Source organism: Hesperophylax consimilis, chromosome 19 (assembly GCF_061612785.1).
Source record: "Hesperophylax consimilis isolate HC1 chromosome 19, BYU_Hcon_1.0, whole genome shotgun sequence".
Classification (NCBI taxonomy): Eukaryota; Metazoa; Arthropoda; class Insecta; order Trichoptera; family Limnephilidae; genus Hesperophylax; species Hesperophylax consimilis.
The window spans coordinates 27,859,543-27,883,310 of record NC_142854.1 but is presented as its reverse complement, the minus strand read 5'-3'; the positions used below and the strand labels follow the sequence as shown (position 1 = coordinate 27,883,310).

Here is a 23,768-nt window from a genome sequence, read left to right as displayed (position 1 = left end):
ACTTAGGTTGGAATATCTAAATTTGGTATTTTTACATAACAATTAGTTGCTTTGCACAAAATTGAGCTAATGCAACAAAACTTTAGTTAAATTTCCCGAACTTTGGTAGATCTTATCGGTGTCGCTAGCCGTCCGCGATGACAAGTTGTTTATTTACGACGCAGTTGTCCGTTCGCCACAGTTCACACCATACTTGAATTGACGTTTGTTGCTAGTGATAATGGCAAACAACACCGTGGAGGATTATTTAATTTCTTAGAATCTGGAAGCTTACATAGAAACATTTAAAGGTGAGTTTTTTGTTCTATGATATATTTTACGATAATATCCATTCTTTTTGATTTAGAAACTGGCACCTTCATTATTCACGACTCAAGTACGCAATAGATTTAGTAGATTTGTATTTATTATGTACCTAGTTTGAAGAGTGCGTGTGGACGCTACAACCAGATTATGTCAGGAGTCATGACACAGTTTACAGAGAGTGGTATATAAAAAAAAAAATAATAATTGGATGACTTGTATAGCGCTGTTTTTGTGCAAAATCACCTCAAGGGCGCCTTTATTTCTTTGTTCCTTTCTGCCAGTATTATTTTGTATTGAAGGAATGTTGTTTGAAACTGCAGTATTTTCTAAGTTACAGTTTTACCCTAGCCAAAAACTAGAACCAACCAAACTAGCTTTTAAATCGTACCGATGGATGGTCTATCATAGCAGGTTATGTTTAATTTTAATAAATGTGTATTGCAATTATTAATTCGGACATATCATTTTGAACATTGAATTCTGTTGATTATTTTTGGGAGGGATATGTTTTTTTAAATACAGGGTGTACCCATTGTTTATGTTTACATTGGAATTTTTCATATAAATTAAATAATTTCATTATTAAAACTATTTTATCTCCGCTTGATTCATGATACAGGGTGTTCGGTATCTGCTGTTGTATAAATATACATTTTTTTAATGAATAATTTTCATTCCTTTGAAAAATAATTTTTTATTTTCTTATTTGAAATTTTTTTTATTTTCTCGTCGTTTTTTTCTTTATTTCAGAACAAGCCATAGACTCAAAAACACTCCTGATAATATCTGAAGATGATATTAAAGAATTGATTCCGACTGTAGGGCACCGGGCACTTCTTACAGCACACATTAATGCGCTCAAGGATGTTATTAATCCACCTGTCATAAGTGTAAGTTTTTAAATTTTAATTCATCATTACTGCTTTTAAAAAGCAGTAATGATGACATATTGTATACCTAGGCCTTTTTTGGCTAACCATTTGGAAATAGTTGTACCGGACGCGATTTTGATACAAAAATAATAGTATTTAAAATAATAATTCCTGTAATTAATGAATAAATCGACTGCCGGGGGGTCAAGCAATTCCAAAGGGATAAAAACAAAGCTTGACCCCTTCACCCCTTCTTTCGCCTTTGTGTACAAACCTGCTTTTTGTTTCAGATTGAAGATATACCTTCAAATTCCAAACAAACAACGCCCATAAATTATTAACACGATGAATTCGTTGAAAATGACATTTCCTTGTTGGAAAATATAAACAAATCACAACGAATAACGCAAGAAGCTTTTGAAGAGCAAATTTCGAATGTAAGTTAAATAATTTTAGTAGGTTTCAGATACCTAAGTAACTTAGGTTAATTGTTTTATACATTCCGATATGTGTATTTTAGTAGTGGCAGCGTAGAATAGCCGTCCTGTGACTGATATTATGATGATTATAGAAGTGGTTATTAGTTATTTAATCAATATGCAATTTTGTTTTCTAGGACATCATCTCCTATCAATCAATGAAGGGCAAGAACTTTTAATGCAGTTTGAGTCAAAGGGTCTGTTGGAAAATTCTGCCAGACTGTGCAGTACTATTATAAGTAAGGAATTGCAGGGTAATCCAGATAGATCCATTACAAGCAAGAGATTTTATGAATTTGCTTTTCAAATCACCAAAGTCTTTAATAAAGAAAGCGCAGCTGTGTATTTCACCCCATATGTGTGTTTTGGGCCTACCCAAAAAATTGCTGCTAAAGGTAAATTACTAGACACATACAGGCAGCGCCGAAAAGAATTTGCCAAATCAGGACACAAACAACTTTTACTATATTTAAGAAAAAATTATAATAAAAAATGATAATATAAATGTGTGTATGATCAAACATGTTTTCTTTTTTGAGGCTTTGCTGGTAGCTGGAAACAATAGAGACGATTCTTAACAAAATAACTTTTATATGAATGAGGTTTTTAATAAGTACATTCTAGTCTTACAAAACATAATATTTATTTATTTAGGTTTCATCTCTCAAAAGGGTTGTAATAAACTACCTGCAACTCAAAGTATTTAACCCATGATTCTGCATTATGGGTATAATCGTTCGAGTTGATGGTGGTTACATTTACACCCTGTATTGTTTTCAGCTAAACTGCAAAGCTGCACTTCCTATTTAATATAGATAATCTAACCAAAAAACTAAGCTACAGTACCTAAAGCTAGCTAGCAGTAGAGAGGTAAAACACCTATATCGGTAGGGCTATTCCAACCAAAGTTTAGTTAATCAACCTAACCATTTTGTAATATTAACTAAATAATAAGGTTACTACATCTAAACAGTTATGTTCCTCTAACCAAACACTACAATATGGTTTAGGTATATAATTTTTAGTTTAGGTAACACAACTAAACACAAAGCTGTCTCAACTGATTAGTTTAGCTAGAATATCTGAATCGTTAAGCTGTCATAAATACAGTTTAGGTAACACAACTAAACACAAAGCTGTCTCAACCGATTAGTTTAGCTAGAATATCTGAATCGTTAAGCTGTCATAAATACAGTTTAGGTAACACAACTAAACACAAAGCTGTCTCAACCGAAGTTTAGCTAGAATATCTGAATCGTTAAGCTGTCATAAATACAGTTTAGGTAACACAACTCAAAACAGAAAGCTGTCTCAACCAATTAGTTTAGCTAGAATATCTGAATCGTTAAGCTGTCATAAATACAGTTTAGGTAACACAACTAAACACAGAAAGCTGTCTCAACCGATTAGTTTAGCTAGAATATCTGAATCGTTAAGCTGTCATAAATAAACTGCTGTTTAGCAAACAGTAGCTAAAAGTTCGGCAGTCACCACAGCAACTAAACTGTTTAGTAGATAATTACTGAAAATTTAGTAAATAGTACCTAAACATTTCTTTCAGTGTACCTATCCAATTTCAGAGAATTGCGTATATATCGGCATCTTTATGCGCGATTGCCACCAAAAGTTCATAGATTTCATTATCATAAATAACGAGTCTATGTCGCGAGTTTCAGCTCGATCGAATATCCGGATGTGGGTTAATTTGAATTCCGAGATTTATATTAATTAAATCTCGAAAAAAAAAAATTGAACCATTAAAACGGCCACCATCTTGAAACGGAACGGGACGGAAAAAAAATTACAGACACAAGAAGTTAATATTAATAATTTGTATGTATGATTAGCATTACAATTATGTTATTTTACGCCTTTTAGACTTTTAAGATTGAAGTATATATCACAAGAAGTAATTGATTTAGGACCACACGGAAACGCCCGCAGCATCAGTGCATCATACAAAGATATGTAAAATCATTTAAAATGAATTTAAACCGTCCAGTTAAAGTTGTCTTTAGCCGCGACTTGTTTTAGTTCAAGTTAACTGGCGATATAATTCAACTAACTTACAAAATGAACGGTGTTTTTTCCGCTTCAAACAGCCGACCTTTTCACGGAGCCTTCTCAATAGAGTCAGTTCTCTCTGAGCCTTCGTCGCGTTCGGTCGCGTCTTCGAAGCATAACGAATAAGAGGCAGAAGCGGGCGCTTACTTAATTGATCGGTACATTCTGTGGCAGTGCATTGAATTGTTGTAACAGAATAACTAACTGTTTAACTTAGACGGGAAACAAGAATTTCTTTGGGTTTTTATAATCGTTCTTTTTTAAATAAACCCAAGTGCTTTGTTTGAAGTTTTTTAAAAGAAAGGTAAGCTTTTTTATTTATCTAATTATTTTTTGCTACACGGAATTCTTCTTAATTTATTTATGCCTTTTTTATGGGTTTTTACATATGAATAGTAAAAATTATACACAAATAAACTTTCTCAGTAACAATCATTTGTATTTGTTAAGTGATAAATTAAATATGTTCACTGACTCGATATAATTATTTCCCTTCATAAGTATTCTGGACAATGAGGAATACATATGGTAGTTAGTACCAGAATTTCTGCGTTGAAATAAATTCCGACTTCTAGTATTACGTTGTAGAATCCGATAGATTATCAATGCAAGCAATTCTGGACTATTAAATGCATCATTTAGAATTTGATATAGAAATAGTAAATCAGTTAAAATCCTTCTGTCAGACCATTAAAGAATATTCATTTTATTTAAAAAGAGTTGTAGTTCAACAAAATTACTGGAATACCAAAATGATATTTGAGAAGCTTTGTTTTTACAGAATGAAAAAATATTACACATTTCAAATATAGAATAAAAATAAAAAGCTTGTAAAATACAATAAGTTTGTTGTAGGAAGATACTTTTTCTCTGGTCTAGACTTGCTTTTTTAAATTCTATTTTGAAAATGGCATCAAAAATAAATAATTATTTTAAGAAGTTACTTGATCGCTTGTCTGGAATCTTCACACTAACAATTGCAACAGTAATACAATACAATTTCTTCCTAGAGTTCATTGAACCAGAGTTGACACACAAACATCAGTTCCAATTTTTGAAAATGTCACTCATAATGCAAATTATTTTGTTAACTTGCAATGAAAATATTGTAGTTTTAACTATCTTCAAATTTATTTCCATTGCAGACCGGTTTCGTTAAATCATTTCTTCGTCTGGTCGTTATATCATTCGTTTTGATGAAGGGAGGATTATTCTGAAAACGGTTTGTATCGAAAGAAAATATTGCAGATTAGAACAATTTTTAAGAAATGTTTCTTTCCGATTTCAAAAATAAGTCATTAATAATTTATAAATCACTGCCCTTGAAGACCAGTTAGTAGCCGATTGGACCATAGCGTCGAATTCACACCTAACTTATAACTTATCCATAATTGCAAAACCAACATTTTCAAAATATAATAAAACCTAATTTAAATACATATTTCCGATCCATCTTTAAATGATATGCATTTTGTAGCTGAGCCTTTGTACAAAATTCTCGAAGATGTAGTTTATTATATTGAAATACTGGTAAAATAGACATTCCCAAGATTGCAACACTGAAGTTCATTGACACGTGTATCAAAATATAATTTGATTGTTGTGAAATCAACCACAAATACTGCACTTGACATTCTCTGTTATAACGGCATTATCATAATCGACCTATTTTTTAAACCTGAATACCGCACAAAAGTCCCAATTACTCCCACTGTTCAAAGCCTGTTGTCCAAGCAAATGGGTTTTTGTGAAGCTGAAGGAAGTGGGGAAGGGAAGAAGATGTGAAAAGGGAAGTTTAAATGTACCTGACTATTCAAATCTGGTTATTAAAATACTGCTAAATCCATTTCAAGTATCGATTCGATTAATTGATAATATTTCATCGTGGCGATACTGAAAGTATCTTTAAGTAGTTTTATTTTATTTTTTCTCTTTAATAACAAGGTTCACTCTTTTTTCTCCCTAAAAGGCGAAAACCGGCATTTTAAGACGAAGCTTAGAGCTAAATAACTATTTGCGATTAATCTTTACTACAAATTAGTTTAAATTATGGATTTAAAAATATATACTTGGATAAATTGAAGCTTTTTCTATAATTTCCCTTGAGTAGAATTAGAATTAAAAATATTAATAACATTATAAAAAGTATAAGGGTAAACTATCAATATTTCTTTTATTATAAATGTATGAACACATATAAGAAACAATAAAAAATAAAAACAATATTACGGATAAAATTGTGACAGTTTTTCTTTGTTAACTTTTTTCGTTCTTATAAAACTGTTCACAAAATAAATAAAAATACTTTTACGCTTGAAATCGAGCTTTTCACGACTCCGTTTGCTAATCGATTTTTGTGTCTATTACCCATATTGTTGGTGATTTAGGCACATTAAGAATGTACACATGTTTGGCTTGTGGCTTCCTCTTAAGATGAATTTCATAATTTTTAGAGTCTCTTGCGAGAGGGAAATAAATATATGTATATAAATAAAAGTAATGTTTCTTTGTTTGTCCAATTTATACTCAAAAACTACTGGATCGATTTCGCTGAAATTTTTTACGTTTGTTCTTATTAGTGTCGGGAGTGTTGAAAGAGTAGTTTGAATGACAGAAGAAGTCGGGGACCCCCGAGGAAGACTTAACACATTATTTCTGCATTAGAATAAGATACGAAGGCAAATTAAATTCGATAATATGTAGATTTTTCAAAGTAACAATGTGGTATATGGTAGTGAATGGTGGAAAAAGACATGGACGTCCAAGAAAGATTTAAGACGTTATCTCTGCACTAGAATGAGACAGAGAGTTAAAATAAAGACGTTGGGATGTAGTTTTTTAATAGCAACAATGTAGATCATGATACTGCTCGAAGTGAAAGGTGGAAAATGTCGGGGACGCTCTAGGAAGACATGAATCAAATTATTATTATTGATAAAATGAGGCATAAGTATAAAACGATGATAGATGTATAAGGAGAATATGTTAATGATAGAATTAGTAGAGGATTTCCGAAGAAGAGATGGCACAATCAAATGAAACAAATACTTTGTGTTTACATAAATATTATTTACGGTCAGCTAGTATTTTATATGGTTTTCCAATAAAAGGTGTTATTTTGAATAGACTGCTATTTCGGTAGATGTTACTTTTGAAGCTGTCATTTTTGACATTTGACAAGTAGAAACTACGCCATTAACAAAAATGGAACGATAAACGCTACAAAATTCACTTGAGTGAATCAAATGCAAATCATCTTGAGTGATGAGGCCCATTTCCACCTCGGTGGTTTCGTCAGCAAGCAAAATTGTCACATCAAGAGTTATTGTTAAAAAAACCTCTCTATCCTCAGCGTGTGACTGTTTGGTGCGGTTTATGGTCCGACGGAGTCATTGGACATTACTTTTTCGAAAATGAGGCTGGAGCAACAGTTACAGTGAATGGATCGCTATCGAGAGATGATTAATGATTTTTTATGGCTGGAATTGGATGGTATTGATCTGAACAACATTTACCTTTAACGAGACGGCGCTATGTGCCACACAAGCAACGAAACCATTGATCTTTTACGATTGAATATCAAAATAACACCTCTTATTGGAAAATCTTTTATTAATTCGCTATGTTTACGCTAATATTTACTAGTGAGAAACATAAAATATTGAGTATACTATTTACTAATTGACAGGCTTGTAGCCGATTAGTCCCAGGCGTTTGATTCCCATGACAAGAATCATCGCAAGTTCATGGATCTTCGTTTTCTCTCACGACATTACCATTTTCCCAGTAATTATAACGGTATAAAATTATTGTAACAACGTGATAAACAATTCTGTTTAACATTCAAAGACGACCTGCTTGGCTGAGTTTTTACGTGTTTGTGACTTAGCAGGGGTGCCCGGGTTCATCGGGTGAGGTGTGTTCAGGACGCGCCTGCCCAGCAGCTGCGTGGGGTGCCAGATCGGGAGAGGCTGGTTTGGGGAGACCATTTGTCCTCTCCAACTGGTCTTTCTTGACCCATCGCCTTGCACCACAGCGTGACTTCTGGACACACTGATACCTAGATTCCTGCCCACTCCTCATACCTTTAACTACTTTCCTATAACTTACATCTATATCTACATCCTTTCCTTAAAAAGACCCTCCACACAGCATCCCCAAAGATGACATAGGCCCTCAGGGAAATTATTTTCCTGAGCTCCTCCTATGTGGGGTTAATGTACATTACGTAATGAAACTATGACTTAACGGAATGTGACTTAATGAAAACGACACCATACAATGTGACTTAATGAAAACGGCATAATACAATTTGACTTAATGAAAACGATACAATACAATGTGACTTAATGAAAACGACATAGTACAATATGACTTATTGAAAACGACATAATACAATGTGACTTAATGAAAACGACAGAATACAATGTGACTTAATGAAAACGACACAATAAAATGTGACCTTATGAAAACGACATAATGAATTTGACTTAATGAAAACGACATAATACAATGTGACTTAATGAAAACGACGGAATATAATGTGACTTAATGAAAACGACATAATACAATTTGACTTAATAAAAACGACATAATACAATGTGACTTAATGAAAATGACAGAATACAATTTGACTTAATGAAAACGACACAATACAATTTGACTTAATGAAAACGACATAATACAATGTGACTTAATGAAAACGACACAATAAAATGGGACCTTATGAAAACGGCATAATACAATTTGACTTAATAAAAACGACATAATACAATGTGACTTAATGAAAACGACGGAATACAATGTGACTTAATGAAAACGACATAATACAATTTGACTTAATGAAAACGATATAATACAATGTGACTAAATGAATGTGACTGATAAAAGGATATAACACGATGGATTGAAATAAATTGTATAATATATCATTAATTTTGTAGGATATCATTATCTATTATTAAAAATATAATCGAATACGAATCTTGAGGTCACGGGTTCAAATCCCGGCGTGCGCAAGTAAATTTAATTTAATTCATAATTAAAAAAACGTTCTATATTTGTATCACTTTCCGGACTGGAACATGAATCAGTAACGCCCTAGTGAAAGACACAACATCCAGAATCGAAAGGTTACTTGAAATAGCTTTAGCTGTGTTTGGTGACCAGATCTGCACATACTGGTGGTTACGCCAACATTCCTCTTCACCATCTCCTTAACCCAATTCCTTCAGCTTCAGAAGTAACTAGCTATTCAGTTCTGGTGACTAAACGCGGCTTGAGTATTTTTAAGTAGATATAGGTTAGGTTAGGTGAGTCTTTTACCATGGCGATACTGTCAGTATGGTCAACAAGTGTGTCGTACCTGCTATGGGCATTTCTACGTTATTTACAAAAGGTCAAATGCATTGGAGGAAGCAAAGTGTATTAAAAACCTGTTTTCTGGAATTTGAACCTAAATTCTTTGACACAGAATTTAAACAATCTCTGAAAATAGGTGAAGAGTTGAATAATTTTTACATCATTCCCATCTGATGGTTTATTTTAATATTTTTTATGTTATTACTGTACAATTTTACTCAGATACGAATTCGGAGGTCACTGGTTAATTTCATTTGAATTCTGAAGTTGAAATTACGTCTGAAGCCAGTGAGATTGTGGCATCCCCAATTGGGGTATATTGTGAGGCTTAAGGTAGTTTGGAGGGGAAGGAGATGGGGAGATGGAAGGTGGGGTGTGTCTGGCTATTCAGATACGGCCACCAAACACGGCCAAAGCCATTTCAAGCGACGTTTCAATTCTGAATAGTGAAATAATAACCAAATATACAATTTGTTTTATTTCATAACTTGGTCATTTAAAATAACATATGTTATGATTTGGGATGAGTTTTACACATCTGCCCTGATGACGGACACTGTAATGCTATCTGAAACGTTGGCTAAAGAAAAAGGTATAATACCACAAAAATAAACCACTATGAAACATATACATATTATATTTGCGGCATGTTCTAGAGTTGAAGATTCTCTCAGTATCTGGTGAAAAGACCACAATTCGGGATCGAAACGTTGTTTGAAATGGCTTTAGCCATGTTTGGTGATCAGATCTGAATTGCCAGGTACTTCCCCACCGTCCTTTCGCCGATCTTTTCCCCACACTACTATTTTATTATTAAAATGATTAGATTTGAAACTTCAAAGAATATACGACAAGAATCAATCGTTTTAATTTTGGCACACAACGTCGTTTACATCATGAGCTGTGGAGTTTTGAAAATTTTCGAAAGTAAGAAATTACAGATTTGAAAAAAATCGATAAAAAGCGTTATTTTTAAACTGTTTTATTTTAACGCATTTTAAATACCGGTTTAGTAATAAATTTCTTCGTAAATTCGAAGTGCAATAATAACGAAATGAGATAAATTGAAGACTTGGTTATAAAAAGGCCCGGTTGTTTAAAATACCGTTACTTTCACGGAGACAAGAAAAGACTTCAGAATTAATAAGGTCAACAGTTATATTCAATTTAACGAAAAGCAATTTGATCATTTCATAAAGGTTTGGTTGCCATTCAATTTATCACTAGTTTGGTTATGAAATTATTTACGGGTGACCGGGTCTTTAACAGCAATTAAAATGTATTCATAAAATTATAATGAAAAAAAAAATTGTTGATCTCCTTCATATTTTTTTTGTTTACGTGAATACCGCATAACAGTCCCAACTCTTCCCAACTATCCAGAGTCAGTGAAACTATGGCATCCCCAATTGCAGTAAGTTGTGAAGCTGAATGAATCGCTCTCTAGAGATAAGAACATAGGAAGGAGGAAGGTTGGGTAGTACCTGGCTAATTATATCTGGTTACCAAATACGGCTAAAGTCATTTCAAACAATTTTTCAATTCTGAATGCACCAAGGCGATACTCAGAGTGTTTCCCACTCATATAGCGTGATATGTAATTTAATATAAGAATTAAATAAAATTAATCTCCAAAATAACACAGCATAAGCTGAAAAACATTAAATGGACAGTGTTGGGTATATCGAAAAAAATTCGCCTTAATTTTATTGAAATTTGGGTTATTTTTGTGAATTTTTTCGTATTATCTTTTTTTTTGTAAATTCGTTTTTTTTTGTAAGCATTTTGGAAAGAGCTGCGGTATTCTGCAACTTAAAATGATGTTATGTAAAATTTTTGGATTTTTATCTCTTCCGTTCTTTGGCTAATAAAAGTTATCAATCAAATAAATATTTAGAATTATAAAATTACCTTCTTATTAATACAAAAAATGATATATTTCAAGTAGTGGAAAATACGAATATCGCGTTATTTGCCAAGTACCTACTGCGAATTTCGAGTTAATTAAATAAAATTAAAAAAATAAAGCCAAATTTTTTGGTCTCACATTTCATTTATATTCTGAAGTGGAATGATTTACCTGCATCTGTTTTTCATTCTTCGTATTATCCATACCTATAGCCCCTTCCTTAACCCGCCTCACAACGCTGCCCAACCGCATGGTGAAATACTTCCCATGACTTTACACTGTACGCAAAGGGGCGCTCTTGTTAATTTTACGACATTAACCAGGATGCCGCATTCAACATTCCAAGAGTTTAAAGAGTACGATCGTTTCTGCGGAATTTTTCATCGTATGATTTTATATACATAATTAATTATTGCAATATTAATGCGGGTAGTTAATATAAATTTGAATCATCTAGCGTTTATCACAGTAACTACATAAAGTCAAATCATTTGAACAAATTGTTAAAAATATAAGTTTCAGGTTCTAATAATAATTGAATTATAACAGGAAGCTGTAACTTATCGTTTAAAGGATTTAACAGGATTTAACATATGAAGATTATTAAATAATGGTTTACTGTTTCCTTCTGTTGATAATAATGATAAATAATATTGATCGTAAGGATATTTAATTTTATCACGTTTTTCCGAACATATTTCAAAGACGCCCTCCATTGTCGAGCGGTTATGATCCTTGACTCAGAATTTAGATTCCCGGCAAACGCAAATAAATTTCGAATAAATAAATTGTGTAATGTCACATTAAATTCAATATTCTAATTTTCTAAAATTCTTTTCAATTGCAACAATGATATCAGGACAGAGTCATTTAGATATTAGCTTGTACCTAGATTGCCTGCAGTTGGCAATACCTTTCTCAGATATAGTAGATATGTTCAAGTGCACGGGATGTAGTTACAAGAAGGCTATAATAACTACCTCAGAAATGCATGCTACTATTTTTTTGCATGGGTTCAATATAATTTTAATTTAGATAACTGTTCTATTGAATTATTATATAAATATTATCACATGTTTGTTAAATCTAATAATATATATAATTAATATACATATATATTTGCCACGCGTTTCAGAGTTATAGAATTCAGAATTGAAACGTTCGAAATGACTTTAGACGTGCTTAGTGATCACAGCAGCCATCTCCCTCTATCGGGATTGCTGTATTCCCAATAGTCCCGGACAGTTGGGTAGCTTGTGCAGTATTCAAATTACAAAAAAAGCAAAAAAAAATCGTTTTATCACACATACTGAGTAAAATTATTCACTTTGAATGAACTCAAATTTTCAGTGAATTTAAGTGTAATTTTTTTAAAGAACATTTCAGATAAGCGAAAAGTAGGCACGTATAGTGAGAAATTTATTATATTTTAATTAATTAATGAATAACATTCATATTGGTAATTTGCATTTCTTTTGTTAAATATTTCGACCGATTTTTCAATGGTGTTCAATCGAATTATCAACCAATTATCGACCAATCTGTATAAACCAACCAATCTGTATATCTGACGAACAGTATTATCAACCAATCAATTAAAAAAACTGACATTAAAAAAATATATTTTACACAAAACATATTATAATACAACCAGGGTAAGAATCGTGGCACTCTTATCAGGTACAAGAGTTCCTCATTTCAGATAAGATATACACGACAGATATTTTGTTAAATATACAGGGTGTATCGGCAAGTAACCGACAAACTTTAACCAGCTATTCCTCAGCACATTTAGAGTAAAAAATGTTATTGGCGCTTTATTCTCCGGTAACATTTTTTTCCATTAAAAACAAAAAATAAATAAAAAATCCACACTCCGTCACTGTCATTTGCCTTGTTTCTCGCGTTCAACAGCTGTTATTAGCAAGTGCGTCAAAAAGTGTCCTCGCTCTTTCGTACACACTAAATAATAATAGTTAAAAATGAGACGAATGGTGCTGTGCCATTTCGTTGTGATTGTAAAAGCGCGCCAACGTAGGTACGTACGTACATTATTCAACGAAACTCGAAAAAAATATTGCCAGACGGGTTTTCAAACTTTGACAAAGGATAAAACATTGGTGACATGTGGTGAAAATATGAATAATAATTTTTTTATTAAAGTGCCCATAACATTTATTACTCCAAATGTGCTAAGGAATAGCTGGTATAAGTTTGTCGGGTACGTGCCGATACACCCTGTATAGAGTCTTAATGTAACCCTTATTATTCATACTACCTAAAAAATAAATATACAAATACAGGAGTAATGCAGTAACAATTATTTGATTTGATCGCAAGCCTCTGTAATCATAATTAAAACCAGTACCACAAAGCCGAACACTTCATTCTACCGCTACTCGAAAGGGACTTAACTGGTACCCTAATGCTAAAGGCCAGACCGTTGACCCACTTGGCTGACCTTGATACCTGAACACTGTCGCGGTCTCAACGGTGCTTAAATTCGTTTATTTAAGCTTTAACACTATTTCCAACGAAATTCCAAGCTGCATGACTGCATCGCTGTTTTCAATTTTGACGTTTACCGTATTTCAATTCGCAAAAATGACTCAAATTAAATTTTACGTTTGTGGATTGACACCTAAGGCTCAGTAGAAAGCGTTCGAAAAGAAGAAGAAGATGGTTTAAAAGGGAGATAACAGGTTAAGTAACAGTAATAATTTGCGATATTTTTTATATCAATGGAATTTCATATAGTTACAGATTCTTCTCTACAAATGCATAGATATTATCTTCGCTAACTACGTTTATTATATGGGCAGAGCACAGGCGTGGGAATGATTTAATTGTTCTACCGGTATTTTGATGGAAGATGCTCCAGGATACTAGCGTCATTGATTCGTTCGGGAAACATGACAAACGCGCGCCTTCGTCACATGAGAACCTGGTTGGTTTCTACGACTCGTTCTTGAGTTCATTGATTGATTTACAACATTGGTTTCGTCAAAACTCACGTTCACTCATTCCTCTCCTCAAAAAGACCCTCCACACAGCATCCCAAAAGATGACATAATGTGTGTGTGTGTGTGTGTGTTGTTAATGCACATAAAAAAATATTACCGTTCCATTTGGCAGGAGGTTATGGGTACCGCCGCCCCGGGAATCATTCATTGAATGACCAACACCTCTACCATAGGCCACCCCAAGTGGATCGCTACGTTTGATGGCTAAGCAGGGGTGCCCGCGCTGATGGAATTAGGTTTGTCTTATAAATATACATATATTTTTTATTTGAATACCGCACAATAGGGAATTCTCTTCACACCAAAAAATCACTTATTACTAATTATTCACATGTAGAAACACTTCAGACACAAGAATACATAGTTTTTATAATTTTCAAAAATCATTTATTAAAGTTATAATGACTTTAAAAACAGGCGCGAACGAAATATTTCAATGCAGCTAAAAACGCCCGGTGATTGATCAAGCGTTCAAGGGCGAACGATGACGTCACTGTTGACCGGCCTAAGTAGATCCTGCAAACCGATGGCGGCGGCGGCGGCAAAGGTGTGACGTAGCACTTGTGACGTAGCGGTCAAAATGGCGCATGACCGTTTTCAGAGCCGAAATAGCACGTAATTTTTAAAACAACTACAAAAAATTGAAAATGCATTTAAAAAAAAAGAAAAAAAAGAGGCACATAATAAAATAATTATCTTTATTGAAATAAATTATTTACAAAATGCACGAGAATTCCCTATTGTCCAAGCTGCTTCCAAACATCTGAAGCCAGTGAGACTATGGCATCCCCAATCGGGGTATGTTGTTAGATGAAGATAGTGTGGAGGGGGAGGAGATGGGCAAGATGAAGGTAGAGGAGTACCTGGCTATTCAAATCTGGTCACCAAACACGGCTAATGCCATTTCAACCAATTCTGAATGGTGGTATTACATTAGGGTGGTACTGTCTTCCATGTCTGCAAGTATACTATATATTGTTTTCTATTGATGAATTGTGAAATAACACAAATTCATCAGATAATGTTTAAAAGCCCGTGACCTCCAGATTGCTTGTCGAGAGCCTTACGCTTTGACCACGGAGGCAGTCAGTATATATGCCTAGGTATATGTAAAAAAAAAGTTCAAAGAATGATGAAAGGCCCATAGCTGTTGACCAAAACCACCTTTATGTGGTTTTGTATCAACCGGCGGACGGCGCACAGTGGGCTGAAAATCGCCTTTCATAGACATAGAGACTTGAATTTTCAAGGGGATATTTTTTTTTGGCTAGAAATGGATTCTGCTGATCATTACTATGCTATAAAATTTCGTATGAAGCAATTGCGTGTACAAATGAAGAAGTTATCATTAAAAATAAAAAGTAAAAAAACTAACTTTTGTGATTTCTTAAACTGTTTTGGCGCATTAAAGCGCATTACATTTAGTGCATTAAAATGAATCATCAACATAAAAAATTTTTTTTTTCAACTTTGAGGTTTTTTTTTAAAGCCTAAGTTGCGCCACAAAACGAAGTATGAAAAAAAAGTATTATATCTGTGTGTAAGGATATAATGGCCAACCTTATGATTCCAGAGATAGCCTCATTTTTAATGTCAGTGCTATACATTTTTTTCTTAAAAAAATGTCAACTCCTTCATTTGTACACGCAATTGCTTCATACGAAATTTTAAAGCATAGTAATGATCAGCAGAATCCATTTCTAGCCAAAAAAATACCCTTGAAAATTCAAGTCTCTATGTCTATGAAAGGCGATTTTCAGCCCACTGTGCGCCGGACTTACCGCTAGTATTGACAAAGTTTTGATAATAATGTGGTCGGTGAGTGAACATTTATTTACAGTAGTGAACGCGTCCAGATTTATATCTCTAATAACACAGTTTCTAGGCCAATTTGCAATGCGCAGCAAATGCATATTAAATGCAACTGCATACTTGGCAACTACATTAAGTGTAAATAGCACCCACGCGTTTAAACCTGCACCTACATACCAATCAGATGCAAGAGATATAGACCAGTTTGGGTCAGTTTTAAATGCATTTTACCGTTCCTATCTATATCTAGACTGTCAACTGTGTACAAACGTTAGGTGCGCTTTTGGCATGTTTGAAACTGTGAACACTGTGAAACAAAAAATAGGAATTGAACCCAAGACCTCAGCAATGCCGGGGCTTTGTTCTACCACTGAGCTAAATAAAGCCTATCCCTTCAGTTATATTTAACTGAATCATATTTGGACTAAGAACCACCAATATCATCTTCATTTTTCCACATTTACATATTTTTATCGGCACCTATCTTTAGGTATGATAGCAAGATTCTTACTGAAATAATGATATCTAGATAGTGTCTTGGATAGATAAATCCATTTTTTTTAACGTGCCACATCTATTGACTTTTTTACAAGTCTATAATAAATAAAATAATAAAATCTTAAGAAAATGGCGATGGTGTTGGTAGATAAGAATTGTAACTCTTCAGCTTTGTAGATTTTCAGACAGGTATTATAGTAATTTATTTTTGGGATATTATGCCGTGTTGCGCTACCTCCTTCTTTAGCCGACATTTCGGATTTTTTACATCTTCTCCGATGATGGACACTGTAATGATGTCCGAAACGTTAGCTAAGAATTCGTCAAAATTAAATTAATACAACGATACAATTTAATATGATGATATAAGCTAAGTGGTAGAGTAAATCCCCGGCAAGGCTGGGGCCCTGAGTTCAATTCCTAGATGGGACCAAATATTATTTTCTAATTGTTCTGTGTCAAATTATTTAGATATTTCAACAAACATAGGGAAAGATCTGACTTGTAGGAATTATCTGTTAAGTCCCGACAATATCTTCAAACAGTTTCGGAAACTTAACGACATAAGTGAAGGAGTCATGCACAGAAATATGCGACGCGATGCCCTCGTGTATTAGACAGACCTACTGTACAATTTGCCCTATCAAATCTCTAAAATAAAGTGGGAATCTTAACAACATAAGTGATGAAGTCGTGTCAAAAATATTCTACGCACTTCCCAGCGAATGAACTGACATAGGGTTGAATTTGCCCTAGCAGGTATAAAAAATTGATATTTCCGTAGGGTTTATTTCTGATGAACGTATTAAAAAAATCTCTAATGTTTCTAGAGGGTATCCTCGGGAAGTTACTAATTCATCGTCTAAAAAAATAAAATCTGGTGTTTAATACCAATTTAATACTTAAAAAAGTTTTATAAAATTTTTAAACCGCTTTACATAAAATATTTTAATAGTAAGGTACTGTTTTTTATTTTTTAGGAAACTAATCAACGTTAGGAATTCGCCGGAATTAATTAAAATGTGAGCCTAGAGCAAGCCCCGTAATTAGTCTTGTGTGGTCTTAAGGCTCCGTGGTACACTTTAAAAAAGAAGAAGAAGATGATTTGAAAAGGAGAAATGTAAATGTGAATGTTAGAAAGAGCGCGTTATAATTAAAAAATTACCATAATTTTACAAAAATTGTGAAAATATTTAATAAAACACGACTGGTTTAAAATAGAGCATAAGTCTTTTCGAAGAATGCTTAATTTGCATTTAAAGAAACACAGTCAATTTTTTCATATAACATTGTAAATTACAGAAAAAAATGATTTTTTAATGATTTTCGGAGCATATTTACTGATTTTTTTCTGCGGTACTACGAATATTATCTTCAAAATCAATTTATGTTTTTTTTAGGAACTTAAAAAAATCGTATTGTCACTCTTTAAACAAATATCCTCTCTTCTATCAAGCCTTATCTAAAATTGCTTCCCCTCCATTCAACATCTCATCTCTTCTAAGTCTGAACTCCACTCCAAATTTCATTATAATTTTGAAATTCGCCTATTTAAATAAAATTAATATTTAAATTCACCTTTCATTTCTCAATAATTTTAAATGTTGACCAAGAACACCCTTGAAGGATGAAAGCCAGAGAGACTTGGGTCAGATTAAATGCATTTAACCGTTGGGTTTGAAATACAGACCGATAGCTGCAATTGCGCCAGTTCTGAATGTGCAATCTTGCATACAGTTCAAGAACGGAAACTTGGCATAGAAACTAGTCTAGGTTATGAGTTATTACCTGTTGATGTACGTAATGTAATACCAAACGGTTACAGACCACAGGTGCTAATTAAACATGTCCCTGTAAGGTGAATTATTGAGATCATGAGTCTGTTGATCGATGAGTCAGTGAAAACGGAATTTCTTTATGATGAAATAGCGGAATATTGAAGTATAAGCTTAGTACCGCTAAGCGAACAGTATATTAATAGTATTTGTTGAACAAATATTATTGCTTTTTGCAACCAATCAATTTTTTTAAAACTATTTACTTGCTCTCTACTTTTGCATTGGGTACCAATTTGAAATGATACATTTTTTACAGATGGGTATGTAATGATTTATGAACAATGATTGCAAAAATAATTAGTTACATTTACAGTAGTTTCTAATTAGATAACATAAAAAATTAACACGTAAAAAACGTAGTTAAAGTTTTTTTTAAACTTTAATACAACCATTTTAAAACGTCTTTCAATTTTTTGATTTTTTGATTGAACCTTGCTACGCAGGAAGTCGCCAGTCGACATCTCTACCAACCCCGCCAAATGCCGATCGGGTAGGTCCGACAATTATTTCGTTTATTTGCTGTTGTGTGTATGCGTAATTGCCACCAAAAGGTGATATAATATATTTTCATCTAATACAAATCTATTTGCCGAGTTTCAGCTCGGTCGGATACCAGGAAGTGCATAAATTTACATTTAATTAAATCATTTACACAATTCTCTTTTTTTATGTGAATAACGCACAAGAGTCCCAACTGCAACCAAATACCTGGAGCCAGTGAGACTATGGCATGCCTTATAATTGGGGTATGTTGAATATAATTTTGCATCCTCTTTATTCATTATATTGAAAGAGTGGACAAGAATAAAACCCTTTATAGGAGAAAGCCAGAAACATTGAACAAAAAGCAAAATGTTTCTTTAGAAGAAGAAGATTGATTTCAGAACCTAAGTACTAAATATAACAAAACGGTAAAAGTACAAAAGAGAAAAACCACAAAAAGGTCTATGCGTTACCCATATATCAGAGAATATACGTACTATCAATTCCTGTATCCAAGGAATGCTTGATTTAGAAGCACGCCGAAAAATATGCTTAAACAAATTTTTTTACTAATAAACTTATCTCTGGAATCATATTTAATCCACTTATATTGAAAAAAGTTAACTTGTGTAATGCATAAAAAGTGTTCTGTGTAAGTGGAAGATACCATGCATTTTTTCATACCCCGAAAGCGAGGACTTCTGCATATCAGAACGCACCAATCAACAGAGCGACTCAACCAGAAAAAAACACTGTCTTCATGACCTTTTATACTTACATTTGCCTCAAATTGTAATCTTCTTCGTATGTATTGTTGCATGACCGTTTTATAGAGAACATGAATAAATAAATAAAACTTATGAAGGTATACCACAGTCTACCACTGGATAAACGTTACCAACTTACTGTTACAATTTTGCTTCCCATCAAGCTGATCACAGAACAAAAACAGTTACCAACGGTTTCCTGTCAGCGGGTTTCAATAAAGTCTCTATGTAACCGGAATCGAATACACAGATAATAATATATAAACAACTGACAACTTTACTAGTAACAACCGACAACAGCTTGGATAACAATGACCTTCGCATCTCAAAGACAATGATCTCTACTCGTAGGTGCTTTATTGGCTAACAGTAAAGCAGATGCTGACATTGAAAACAATGAATAACTTCTAATATTTAATCATTGAAGACGATATTAAAAATATGAAACAGAAATATCAGAAAAAGATACGGTCACATCTAGAACTCAAACCCAGGACCCTTCTAAATATATCTATTTTTTTTGATGTGCGACGTCTGTTGCCTTATCAACTACAAGTCTAGTATGAATATTTAATTTAATTTTTGTAATAACTTAGAGTAAAATCTCAATTTGAAAAATCTGAAACAGAAAAAGATCAAAATGAAAAAATATTGATGTCCTTGGTTCAATACGACCGAAACTTTTTCTATTTCTCATTTTTGTCATAGAGCCGTTCATATTGTCTTCAATAATAAATAATGTTTAACGCGTTAACAACATATTTATTTAACACAATTATGTACGATGAGGACATGTAATAACTGACCATCACGACGTTTTGACGCAGGGAAATGCAAAGAGGACAGACCGCCAAAACAACTCGGTCTCGGCACATACTCCACGCTCCATTCATTTGCATACATCGTCTTATTGTTCTCACCCTTCTGTTATTATGACTCTTGACATAACTTGATGCCATGTCTTCCTCGGGTGTCCATGACTTATTCTACCTACCAGTCAAATTCGCCCCATATATTCTCTTTACGAGACCAAGAAACTTGATTTCACAGACAGTTGACCCCCGTACAGTTGATAACTCTGCCAGTTGATCCTTCGGACACTTGCGTTCCAAACCGCGAGCTGAACCAACGATTGCTGAACGAACCAACAGCAAACAACGCTTACCGCAGTTTGAGGTGGATTCGTCCCTTTACCTCGATTCGTGGTTCTGCTTGCAAGTGTAAACGCACCATAAGTAGTCGGGGATAACAGGTATGTCTCGAAGTAAAAAGGAATCGCGCGACCAACGCGTTATTTCAGCAAATAACGTCGGTCTCCTATGAAGAAGTTAGTCTGTGTTGTCTTTCCAGTTTTTTACCGAATTCCTGATGTAACATCTTACGATGGTTATGGGAATCGAATGGAAGCCTTTTCTTTAGATTTACTGGCGGAAACGTACTCTCAGTATCATCATGGTGATAGATCACCATTTCGAATCTAACCGGTGCGTGCTTGAAGTGATAAGAGTTTTATTAATTTAGTGACCAGATTTAGAAAGCCAAGTACCTAATTCCCAACCTTGAAAACTATGAGGCTTGTATCGTGCTATTCAGAACATAACTAAACAATTAACACAGCTGTATATAATTTAAACTAGAGCGGTGCAGATGTACTTCTTGCAAAGTGCAATAAATTATTGGATGTATGTATCTTTGTTTTTTATACAAATCTACACATTTGTTCCAAGATTATCCCACTCCTTCGAGCGAAATTTTGCACACTTGACGTTCAAAATAAAAAAAATACTGCCTTCATTGGATTTAGAAAAACTCTGCTTAAAGCCTGGGCATGGACTTCATCTAGTTTTAAATAATTAGCTGTTCACGTCCTTTTTTTTTACCAAAAAAGACTACACCGTATTTTTTATACATTTTCAATAATAATTTTTTCAACCCTTTTCTATGTTATGAAATAACAAATTCTTTAATATTTTTAGATATTATTATAGATTGCGTATTTTTCTTTCAACTTATCATTAGAATTATCAAATTCAAATAACATAGTTTTCTTCGTTTCACAAAAATGAAAGATATTTGTGTCAATTTTGGGGTGGTTTTTACGAGAGAACATTCTTCGCTAATTTCTTGTTCAAATTGTCGCTTTCTAAACATTTAACTTTATGGAAGTTATTCCTAAAGATCAGAGCATTACTGAACATTACACCGTTCCCAACTATATTAATGAATTTATATTGGTTCTTTCGAATAAATATTTCACTTACTTGCAAGATCCTCCAACAAACACTTAGCTCAAAAAGTTTTTTTTATAAATTAGCTAAACGCATGATAGTGCTAACCCAAAAAAACGGTTTTCCGGGTTTCCTCAGGGCTCCCTGTGTGGACCTATCTTGATTTATTTTGAAATAACTGCCTACGTGTAGAAAGTCGCGTGGTAACCACTCTAAGCGAATACTAATTAATTATAAGCTAACGGGTTGGAAACACGCGGAGGAAGGCCGATTACTCAGTGTCTTTCTCAAGTTCAAGGTCAAATGAAAGAGATTTTATCCACCAAGCGTGCCTTGACTTGTATATTTATGCTAAAAAGGGATTAGGAGGACTAACATACTCAGTTATATGTAATTATAGGTTGAAGATTTTGTCATTGTTATGGGAAAATATTACAAACCATTTTGCGGGAATGGTTGCAAGGGTTTGAACCCTTTACTGTTTCGTTCAGTTTTAATATGGGTCGTATCCATATATGGATTCGGGATGAAAAAAATTACGTGTTCTATTTTTGCAACGATTTTCGTGCAGTTTAAGATGGCGGACATCGTGTGACATTTGTCGTATGTCATTGTTTCACGTCACTTTATTATGTGAAAATATCGTATGTTTCTTTCGTTTTAGAATATTTAAAATTTTTACAGGAAGATTTTAAAAATGTTTTTTTACTGATTTTGAACGTGTATTGCTGTTTGGTATTAAGAATTTCGCTTCCGTATTTGATGATTTGTTGTCGGCAATGGCAAAGCCAAATAACAGATGCTTTTATGTGATCTATGGTCATGTTCAAGACGTTACCATTTTTTTACGATTTAGTCTTATCTGTATGAAGCCGTAATTATGAAAATAATGATCGTCCAAAGCAAAGATTTTTCATATGGGTCCCGATTTAGTTTTCGTGTGTCGATTCGTATGAAAAAAACACGGTGTAAAACGCCATCAGTATCGACTTTTTAAATTTGTCGGATATTTCGTAATAAAGGCGTGGTAATTTTGAACGCGGTAAATTATAGCTTTGAGCGGTCCAAAGCATCGGTTTTCTCTCCGGGCGTCGTGGGTTTAGTCATCTGCTAGCCAAATTCTCCATCATTGCACATTGCATAATGCACAAGCACCAATTTCAGTTTTCGATGACGGGAGTAGGACACTTCAAATATTAACGGGTTATAAAAAACCTTGTTTATCTACTCGTACATCACGTCGCATTTACGAGGTTTGGTTAATATCCATGCGTTAATGTTAAAGCATTTTAAAATGATTGGTATTATTAAAAGTTTAAAATGTGTTATATTTTTCAACAACTGATACAATCTACCTAATACCGACCATGCCAAGATATAAAACGTACTAATTTCGTCAAACATAGGTATTAATTTCGGTTGTGAGTCAGTCTGTGAGTGATTGTAAACCTGGTTTATTTTTATTTTTAATATATGTGTCATTTTAAAAATTGAAATTGATGTGACAAGGATTTAGACAAGCGATAAAGTACCTATCTTTAACAGAATATTTTAACATTAAACGTTGCTGCTGTAAATATTTTTTTTATCATTCTTCAGCAATTTTGTTTTGATATATTTTTTACAAAAACTTTCAGCTTCACAATCCTACAATTATAATATCCCCTGATTTTTCATAGATTAATAGAACATATATATTTTATGGCATTAAGTCTTTTTCATCTGTCCACCTACAACCAAATTGAACGAATAAATGATTTTTTTTATTTCCAGAAATAATCCAAAATGAGGGAAGCCATTCAGAGGATAGCGCTTTTCCTTCTACTGGCAGTTGCGTCGACACAAGGTAATAACTGATTAATAATTCATACATGCACATGGATGACATAAAGGAAAAAAATTATACTTTAGGAAGATAATATCAAGTCAAAACCTGAAAAATGTTATGGCGGGGTCTATGGATTTAAGTTACATATTTTATAGAAAATAAATGGTTTAAGACTTGCAGTAAAACACTGCCAAAATCAGTTAGCACGTGATAGAACCAAGTCAAAAAGTGAACTGCTCATTGGCGATTGTCGATATTTCCGCCTCCTGGGTTTCCTCAAGGCTCCCTGTGTGGGCCTAT

General features: G+C 33.5%; 1 protein-coding gene and 1 long non-coding RNA gene across 2 annotated transcripts in view; both read left to right on the top strand.

The window, feature by feature from the left end:
- The first annotated feature begins 1,109 nt into the window (after positions 1-1,109).
- LOC149415057 (uncharacterized) lies at positions 1,110-2,106 on the top strand. Its single transcript, XR_016303928.1, has 3 exons — positions 1,110-1,196; positions 1,469-1,615; positions 1,795-2,106. It is a non-coding gene; the product is annotated as an uncharacterized LOC149415057 (long non-coding RNA).
- Positions 2,107-3,902: 1,796 nt separating this feature from the next.
- Positions 3,903-23,768, top strand: part of LOC149415056 (uncharacterized) — a 110,269-nt gene continuing 90,403 nt past the window's right edge. The window contains exons 1-2 of the mRNA XM_089643090.1: positions 3,903-4,025; positions 23,414-23,486. Of these exons, the coding sequence (XP_089499216.1) occupies positions 23,426-23,486 (61 nt within the window). The 5' untranslated portion in view covers positions 3,903-4,025; positions 23,414-23,425. The remainder of the gene's footprint in view (positions 4,026-23,413; positions 23,487-23,768) is intronic.